We start from the raw sequence: 9,985 nt of genomic DNA, 5'->3' as shown, positions 1-9,985 counted from the left end.
CAGAGCTTCTCTGTGATTTTAGTCCCATCCGAATGTGGCATCTAGGTAATCACTACGGACAATGTCAGTAAAGATTACAGAGACTTTTACCTTCTGTAAAAAGGTCGCTGTAAATATGTACGGTAAAATTCCGTCATATCCTGTTTAAAAGTAGTTTTTGGCGCGTTTTGCAAGCATGGAGGCGCTTGAAACAGGAAGCAACGTCATATGCACATGACGACAAGGAGGTTACTGTGGTGTGTAAAGTGAGTTACCCCTCCCACTTCTGCTAGTTTTACTGAGATGTCTTGTCCCGTGCGAATTGGCCAATTAATATTACAGACGTCCTGAGGTAAAATTGCATTACTCCACGTCCCCACGTAAAACTAGTCCCGTCCGAATAGGGCTTAATACTTCAACATGTGTACTAAAGAAACACACGAATAAAAAAAGACAATACAAATGTGTGTATCCAACAAAAGGTACTACTGTAGATGTTATTGTTAAACTACAATTCTTGTCTTCTCCTTGGACCATGGATTTACATTTGCAGTATCCAGTTTTGCTAATATTGTCAAAAATGCTTCTAAAACCTCTTAAAACCTCATGTGGTCATGTAAATACCTCCCAGCAAACAATTTTAGGTTTGTAGAATTTTTTGTGAAGGTCATGTATCAAAGAGTCTGTTCTCTTGGTGTTTGGAAAAGGTTTTTTATATAACATTTCTACAAATGTAGACATTTCTATAATGTTGATGCAACATTTTAGTTGGAGGAATGTTCATGTTTTAACATTATCTTCATGTTTTTCATAAACTATGTATATTGTGTGATCAAATATTTGAGGAATGAATTATAACGTTCCCCGTTAGCTGGGTTTCAGTTTCGTAAAACCACTGATGTCACGATTCTTAGTTTCAAACAAGCAGCTAGTTTGGTCCTGGAACATAACCCAATTTTTCTGGCTGAAAACCTGATCTTTTGTGTTGGAAAAATTCAAAACATTCAACATTCAACAAAAATCCAACATTTCAAGATTAGACACAGTGCAGGTCTCTCTCTCTCTCTCTCTCTCTCTCTCTCTCTCTCTCTCTCTCTCTCTCTCTCTCTCTCTCTCTCTCTCTTTCTCTCTCTGTCTTTCTCTCTCTCTCTCTCTCTCTCTCTCTCTCTCTCTCTCTCTCTCTCTCTCTCTCTCTCAAACACACACACAAGCATGTATGCTAGCTCTTTAAACTATTGACACTCACACCCAGTTGTTTCTCCTGCCAGTTCTCTATTAACTAAGGCTCCTCTCAGTGAGAGAGGTTCTCCCCAGAGCAGTAAAATTCCAGCAGCTCAAAGTTGGTGTGTGTACAACAGCACACAATCCCTCCATCTCTCCCTGTTCCTTATTTCCACACAGCTTTCACTTTCAACAACTCATTCCTCCCCTTCTCCTGCTGCCCTTTTATCCATCCATCGGATAATCACCCCAAGGCTCAGCCAGAGAGCAGGGGACAATTACGCTGAAAAGAGACTGGCCTAAAAATTCTGGATGTTTGCACATAAAACCGGCTACGACTATGAGGACAACAAAGCAGCCAAGGAATGTGTTTTTAGATGCAGGCACTGAAAAGAGCCATGTGTTTATTCTCCACTAATGATGTCTTAAAGTTGGTTTTAACCCAAAATTATAAAGAAAAAAATGTATTGCAACTAACAATCCTGCTAATGGCTGATTTGTACAGAAATGGATGGTGTACTGGCATCACTAATGAGAAAACTTTACAAAGCCATGCTTGATGATTTCTTATATTGTTTGTATGTGTTTACAGCAACAGGAACAGGATCCCACCAACCTGTACATCTCCAACCTGCCCGTGTCCATGGATGAGCAGGAGCTGGAGAACATGCTCAAGCCCTTCGGCCATGTCATCTCCACACGGATACTGCGAGATGCCAGTGGAGTCAGCAGAGGAGTTGGCTTTGCCAGGTATCCATGGACACAGACACACACTAGCTCATGTGTGTCTCATTAACCTAACTACTGCAGAATGTCTTCAAATGCTATCAATGTGGACAAGTCTTTTCTTTCTTTCTTTCTTTCTTTCTTTCTTTCTTTCTTTCTTTCTTTCTTTCTTTCTTTCTTTCTTTCTTTCTTTCCTCACTCTTCTCCCTGTGGCGCGTGTGGGGTGTGTTGGCTGGTGTTCAGGGTCACTGGCTGTGTAAGAGATCCCAACAGAGACTCACGCTCCACCACTCACTCAGTGTTTCTGTGTGTGTACCAGCCAGCCAATTAGCCATTCAGCCATGATTGGGTGAACAGAGCTGAATGGGGCCTCACAGAACAGTGCAAACACACTAGAGAGCCGGGCTAAATGCAGGAGACAAACATTAAATAACCTTTGCATGCTCTCTCTCTCTCTCTCTCTCTCTCTCTCTCTCTCTCTCTCTCTCTCTCTCTCTCTCTCTCTCTCTCATGATATGTTTATCTGTTTGTGACATTGAAATATCCCTTTAGAAATCAGTATCCCCCTCCACCTCCCACATTCGACTGAATCATGATCTGTGTCTCAGATTGCTTGCCTACGGAATATTCTAGATTATATATAATACATAAATAGATCTTAATTTAATCCTAATACATAATATCTAAACTTTAATCTGAATATTAAAATATTAAGCATATGATCATTTATTATGGTAGCACATTTACATATTTACTTATTCAAGCCAATGTAGCATTTTCTTCTTTTTCATTTTCTTCTTTTCATATATTACTTAAAATTTTTACTGATGGATTTAACACGCTGTCAATTTCAAAGTTTTGGATATAGTGGATACGACTTATATATTTAGATATAACTTTTAATGAACATAACTGTCTAGGTTGTTCACACTGACAAATACAAAACATTTATTATATTACCTGCATTATGCATCAGGGAGAAGGGGGAATTGTAGCAGATAATAAGCTATCTGCATTTCTGTTTACTTTTGTTTCTGTTAATGAAATGTAAAAAGAAATAGGAACATGAATTTTGCATTAAATATATACAAACATACAATAAAAACATGCACTGCAGTAATGGTTCAAGTATCTAGCTAGGGTTAAGTATCACTCAGTGCAATTTGGAAAAGTTTTTTTTTTATATTCCACAGATTTGATCAAGCTTTTTAATATGTAAGGAATAAGATACACTTGCTATGTTGAAAAAATATTCAGTAAGGTGTTGACAGTTTTTTTTTATTTTACCCTGTAGTGTTGTATCTCTTACTCGAAAGCAATTTGAATTTACAAATGTTAAGTTATTAGAGTATGACACATCACACTGTTAGTCCAATTACAGATTCAATTAATGTTGTGGAACATCCACAAAACAGTGGTCATTCCCCTCCCAGAAAGCTTAATCACAACAAAGATCATTCTTTAATCTGTTAAATAAGATCACTTTAATAATCTCTGTTGTTAGACTGAAATTATTTGGGTATTTTCTATAAAGTCTCTTTCAGTTGGTTATTACTGAAGTAAAAAAATATATAATTTGAAGGATTGTGTTAATATAAACTTGAAAATTGCCTTGAAGCCAATATTACTGTCAGAGCTGTTGTACTGAAGATTAATCAACAGCTCAGAATTCAGATTTCAACAGTTTACTATGTACTGAACTCTCTAGATCTTGTAGAGTTCTACATAGAATATATTTTCATTATTGGCGGCATAAAATGCAATTTGTGATTAGTGTTAAAATCGTCTTAAGAACAGATTGAAACAGTCATTTTTGAGAGTCAAAATAGTCACAAATCTCCTAAATATTTCTCAATTTCTCCCCTTTCTCCCTACCTCTCTGCCTCTCAGGATGGAGTCCACTGAGAAATGTGATGTGGTGATTCAGCATTTCAACGGCAAGTTCCTCAAAACCCCTCCAGGAGTGCCAGGTACGACTGACAGCCGAATGCTGCTCTGCACTACAGCTGAGCAATGCTGCATCGGTAAAACACTGCAAAGGTCCAGAGATCAAATCCCAAGTGTGCAAAATGCTACCTGTGTCCTGGCATCCTTAGGCAATGCATTTGACCTCATTCCCTGTAGAGAGAGGCCGCATGGCTGAACACACTAATTCACTCCAACACCACAGTGACATACTGACTGCTCTTCACATAGATGCATTAAAAATTGGGTTTATGTTCATGTACAAGTAGATATAACAAAGTCCTAATATCGTTTGCACTCCTTCATGGGTTAAGAAATAAACACAAACGATGTTGAGACTACAAGTAAGCAAAACGGTCCAGAAAATGTCCACTGACGTGGTTATTGGCCTCCGTGTGATTGTGGTGGTTTGTTCCAGCTTGAGTCACAGTCCAGTGTTAAACACACCTTGTATGTTTAGGCATTAATGTCAATGGTTAGTATGAGTGTAAGAGTTCTCTAAAAACCAGTGACATGTCCTCAATTGCAAAAACATGTAAACAGAGGACCATGTGTCTCTTAGTTTTCCAGTGTTGATGTGAGCTTTTTCCAAACTGTCATGGGCATTTGCGTACAGGTAGAGTAGAACACTTGGCAATGAATGATGTGTGTATAGCTTTGATCTCTAAATGTATGTTTGTATCTGTTTATTTTTACAGACAAAAAAAAGAAAGCATATGGCAGAGGAGAGAAAGAGAAAGAAAGAGAGAGAGACAGAGAGAGAGAGAGAGAGAGAGAGAGAGAGAGAGAGAGAAAGAGAGAGAAAGAGAGAGAGAGAGAGATCACAGACTGTGACTCTGGCAGTCGGTGTATAATTTGCGATGTGTAGTGTGACGCCCAGTGTCAGAGGCAGAGGCAGGTGGATGATGGATAGCTTCATCTCTTCCCTCTTCTTCCCCCTCTCTCTATCTCTATCTCTAAAAGACTCCCTGCCTGCAACCTCCTCCCATTTCTGTCAACCTCCAATTTACTGCTTTTATGTGTGTGTGTGTGTGTGTGTGTGTGTGTGTGTGTGTGTGTGTGTGTGTGTGTGTGTGTGTGTGTGTGTGTGTGTGTGTGTGTGTGTGTGTGTGTGTGTGTGTGTGTGTGAGTGCTTGCCTTTGTGTGTTGTGTGTATGTATGTGTTTAGTCTTATCTAACCAGCCATCTCACAGGCAAGAAGAAATTTCTGTTATGTTCAGAGTGTCACTTTTTCTCAGTTGTGTGAGCATGAGGATATGAGATTAACTCGAGAAGCTCAAATTTCCAGGATATTAAACTAAAAATATAGGGTTAACTTAAAGATGCATGTCAGGAAGGATTATTTTCTTCCATCTTTAGCCAAGAGTTCTTTCATTCACAAACTGAATGGAATGGAAAACAGTTAATGACATGGAAAATGATTTTCATTGCAATGGGACATTTAGAGCAGAACATGCATCTTAGTAATGACGGTTTTTCCGGCTAATATCCACATAGCACTGAATGTAATATTGGATAATTGTTTATATCATATGGACTTTAACATTACTTCCCTTAAGGATGAATAAAAATGAATGGTCATGCTGTTGTAGTACAATAATCAATGACATGATGGTGTAACTACTCCACGAAATACATTACTCCCCAAGTGTTTAGCCCTCTTATACCAAAGCAAGTTGACAACAATAACCCTTAAATAATTAAATTCAATTAATTATATGTTCTGTCTAATTAAAAATGAACTTGTGGAACAAGGTCCAAGCCATAGTGATGATTATTACTGGTTTCTTTGTTAGATAACAATATATTTAAAAAAAAAAAACTCTATTGTTAGACTCTCTGAGCTGGTTGTTACTATAGAAATCGTATCTAAATCTAACTCTTTATGCCAATAAATTGTAAATTGTAGCTCACTGGATTCAGCATTGTGTTTCTTTGTCATGTCAGACTCCATAGTAATGGATAATGGCTCATAATGTAGACAATTGGCACTTTCTGGCTTTTCATAAGTATTTATGTTTTTACCTAGCCTATTTGGGGCAGGATATTTATAGAAACTTTCTAATGAAACTAAGAAATTAAAATAGGTTATTTTCAACCACCACAATTCTGTTTGAGGTTAGCTGAGCAGAATGGAACAGCAGCATGTTGACCAGTGTGCTGGTAAAAGGGTTTCAAAATATCACTGCTTCTCTATAGTTCATATAAGAGGCATGGCTACAATTATCCAGTGATGGGCTGTCCACCTGTCTGTGGTGTCCACTGCCCTGTGCCTTGAGTCCCCTGGGGTAGGCTCCAGGTTTTCCATGACCCTATGTAGAATAAGTGGTACACAAAATGGATGGATGGGTGGATGGACGGGTGGATGGATGGATGGATGGATGGGTGGGTGGGTGTTTGGATGGATGGATGGATGGATGGATGGATGGATGGATGGATGGATGGATGGATGGATGGGTGGATGGGTGGATGGATGGACTAAGATGGTAAAACTAGAGACATGGGAGAACTCTGAGAACTCAGTTGGTCAGTATGGACTATTCTCTTCCTTCTTTTAACTATTTAGTTAAATTGTAAACAGACATCAATAGCTGGTCCTGCTTGCTGTGGGATTTTTCATGGGTTTCATCCTCTGACTTCACTGATTCACTGACTTGATAAAGAGTCATACTGTATTTACTAGGAGAAGCACTAATTACAGATGTTGGCCATTTGCACTGGAAACGTGCATGTAGTTAAACACAAGGGCTCTATACTATACGATTTGATGTATAGCAGTACACTCCTGCATTGCATATATCAAGGCTCATTTTCCAAGATGTTTATAATTAGGTATTTTGAATCACACACAGATGAAAGATTTAAACCTTTTGGCAACAAGTACAGTGAGAACTGTGAAATTATGAGAAATCTCTGGTCAATGTCATCTGTGTATCACAGTCATTTGGGAATGCTATATAGTGCTGAAGTTGTCAAATAACTCATTATTACAGGCAACGCAGCAAAAAAAGATCCCAAGGCCAAATATGAAGGGTGTTCAACAGCTCCTTATGGTTTGGCACGACACATTGTTTTTGATCTCTTCCATTAAACCCACAATAAAAAAAAACTGACTTGGCAGGCAGTATGTTTGTAAATTAGTTTTGTCAGTCATTAAACATGCTATAGATTAATGCATGTGTAAAAACTCTGTTTCTATAGCCAGCAAAGTTTTAGCTGAATTTGGGCTGAAAATAACGCTGGCTTTTCATGGGTGTTAACTAATGCGTGCAGGCAGAAAGTTAGTAATTACTATCAGGCTTGATAAGCCGGAATAGGTGGAGCGTTCCTTTAAATACAAACACAAAACAGTGACCCCTTTGATCACATCACAAACATAAAGCCTCTTTCACAAAAAAAAAAAAAAACATGAGAATCAGCTGTTAACAGCAAAATACCCTGGTTGTGAATGGATTTATTCATAAATCGTTCAGACTAGCATTTACAATGTGTTATTCAAGAAAATGCTATAATGCCAGAAAAACATTCATGCCCCTGAGTGTGTGTAAATTATGCATCAGAAGACTAACTAATGTATACCTAGATCGAATAACTTCAAATAATATAAATCATGACGAGTTACTGCTCTTTTGAATTTAAATCACAAATACAAAACTTTTTCTACACACTAATTTCACAAAATGTTTAAATATTACAAATATAATAAATAAATAAATAAAAAACAGGACATTAAATCCGTAAACTAAGGTTAAGAATTAAGAATTAATTAAGAATGCAGCTGGATAAAAGGAGGAAGTGCTGCGATGACTCACGGTGTATAAACTGGCTCTCTTTTCCACTGAATTTTTTTTGATGCTGTGCATCACCTCGTGTCTGATAAGTGAGCGATCTAGTGTGTTTGAATCTGTAAAGTGCTTTATACTCTCTGCATTACGTCCTATAGGACCCACTCTTCTGCTTTCCCAAAGACAGTGGTGTTAGTGTGCATTGGTGTGGGGGAATTTGCTGTGTCTATGATCAGCCGTGTACAGTAACACTTCAAGATAGTGAATGTCAAATAATGCCATAGATGTGAAATCATTTGACATACTTTTAATTTCTTCAAAATGCATTCATTATTTTAGCATCATTTTTGGCCTTTAATGGAGTTTCATCACCAAATGCAATTCAGCTCTGCCATGTACACACTTGCTGATTTAAAGGTGATTGGCATTCATCAAAATTCACACTAGAGTAAAGATTTTTTTTAAAAACTTTTGTCTTTTTTTTTTTAGCTTGGCTTGACTTATGCAGACATTTACACACAGCATTACTAAAAGACTGATAAACGGGCATCAGTGTTTGTCCATTAGATGCTTTGTTTGGCTCGTGTAGACCACAGCAGAGCCACTCAGAGTGGCTTATTCAAATGTATGACACGTTTATATCTGTTTTAGTTGTAAATTCAAAGTCAGAGTGAATGGAAGTGTTTATCGACTAAAAGGAGGACCTCTGGTTACTTCTGTGATGATATAGTCTGTCTACAATTTATAGACAAGTTTCTAAGCCTATATTCAGGGCTCAAGGGTATAAAAGAGGTGTTATCATGCCCAGTGACTGCCTGTCAGTTGACACAAATGCTTGTTGGCTGCAGGAGGAATTAATATTAAAAAAAAAAAAGTTTTTCAATAAGCTCCTGAGATGAAAAGGAGCAAGTCAAAAGAGGGTCCCGAGATATGATTTATAACCCTGCTCAAAAATGTTGCCTTCTTAAGTCAGGGATAAAACCCATCCTCCTCGCGCAAAGTAATGGTTTCAGCCTTGAAAATGAAACACGGCATTTATTGATATCCAGGTTTAATGCTCAAAAATAGCGCCTCATTGATTTTCCCCCTGCCTCGGTGTAACAGAAAGACTGCTGTGCATCGGCTGGAACTGATGTGGCTCTGCTTCAGAAAATGATGATAGATCTGTTGCGTTTGTGTTCCGGCTCTCTGTCAAAGCGCAGTGTAGTGTACACAAGTGAAGGTTCCTCTCAAAGAGGCATACTTTATTAAATCACACCTGATAGAGATGCTTTCCCTGCATGCTCCATTCTCGGTTCTGCTGCATGATCGAGAGGTCATTGGATTATGATAGACAGTTTTAAGACACGTAGTCTATATCTATTTATTTTAGTGAGCATGTGCATGGCAATCATTGCTATGCTTTTGTGTGGAAAAAGGACACAGAAAAGGTCATGTACTGGGTGTGCTCTTTGTCCCAGACACTACTCTCTCTCTCTCTCTCTCTCTCTCTCTCTCTCTCTCTCTCTCTCTCTCTCTCTCTCTCTCTCTCTCTCTCTCTCTCTCTCTTCAGGTGTATGTTTTCCAAGCTCTAGCTTATGCTGGCTGTTCTAACAGGCCGCAGTGGAGTCATCAGACCTGCACACATACTTCTCATAATTACTCATGCACTCAGGCAACATGCTGATGCTGTGGGAGATAATGATTACCACAGTGCAATGTGCAATGTGACCACCCCCCTCTCCATCCCCCAAAAAATATACAAACACACACCTCTGCGTATTGTCTGGGGAGGTCTGAGCACCTCATAATTCTGCTGACGATTCTCATCCAGCCTGTGGACTCACATCTTGAATAAAATGTCCACATCTCTTCATCTCTACCCACACACACACACACACACATACACACACACACACACAGCTTTACATTGTACACTCTCTTTTATGGGCCCCCTGATGATGAAAAAAGCAGTGATGGCTGAGAAAGATATTGTATGCAAAGGCTAAAATTAAAAAATAAAATCTAATGTTGCAACAAAGCATTATTAATATAATGCCGTTATGGTTGAGCCTTACAGCACATTGTGTTATGTCACAGATATGTAGACATAGATTTGTGATTTTTTTTTTTCTGTCTATAATTATGCTGTATTTCTTCTGAATAGTGAGCATGGAAAACGGAAATGTTCAAGCCACGCAAACGTATTGTTCTGTTCCCCATCATTTATACTCGGACAGGACAATGTTTACTTCTACTTTCGGTTTTATGGTAATCCACCTAGTTTATTACAGTATTTCAGTATTTCATCTGTGTCTTCTTAATCACTG

The 9,985-nt window shown here is 38.4% G+C and overlaps 1 protein-coding gene across 3 annotated transcripts in view; it reads left to right on the top strand.

The window, feature by feature from the left end:
- Window positions 1–9,985, top strand: part of rbms3 (RNA binding motif, single stranded interacting protein) — a 127,795-nt gene that overhangs the window by 84,762 nt on the left and 33,048 nt on the right. For all 3 annotated transcript variants that reach the window (XM_027149950.2, XM_027149951.2, XM_047810801.1), the window contains exons 5-6: window positions 1,793–1,950; window positions 3,817–3,896. In XM_027149950.2, the coding sequence (XP_027005751.1) occupies window positions 1,793–1,950; window positions 3,817–3,896 (238 nt within the window). The remainder of the gene's footprint in view (window positions 1–1,792; window positions 1,951–3,816; window positions 3,897–9,985) is intronic.

The sequence above is a fragment of the Tachysurus fulvidraco genome, chromosome 3, assembly GCF_022655615.1.
Source record: "Tachysurus fulvidraco isolate hzauxx_2018 chromosome 3, HZAU_PFXX_2.0, whole genome shotgun sequence".
NCBI classification, from domain to species: Eukaryota; Metazoa; Chordata; class Actinopteri; order Siluriformes; family Bagridae; genus Tachysurus; species Tachysurus fulvidraco.
Note: the sequence above shows the minus strand (reverse complement) of the source record. Positions and strands in the feature narration are given on the sequence as shown.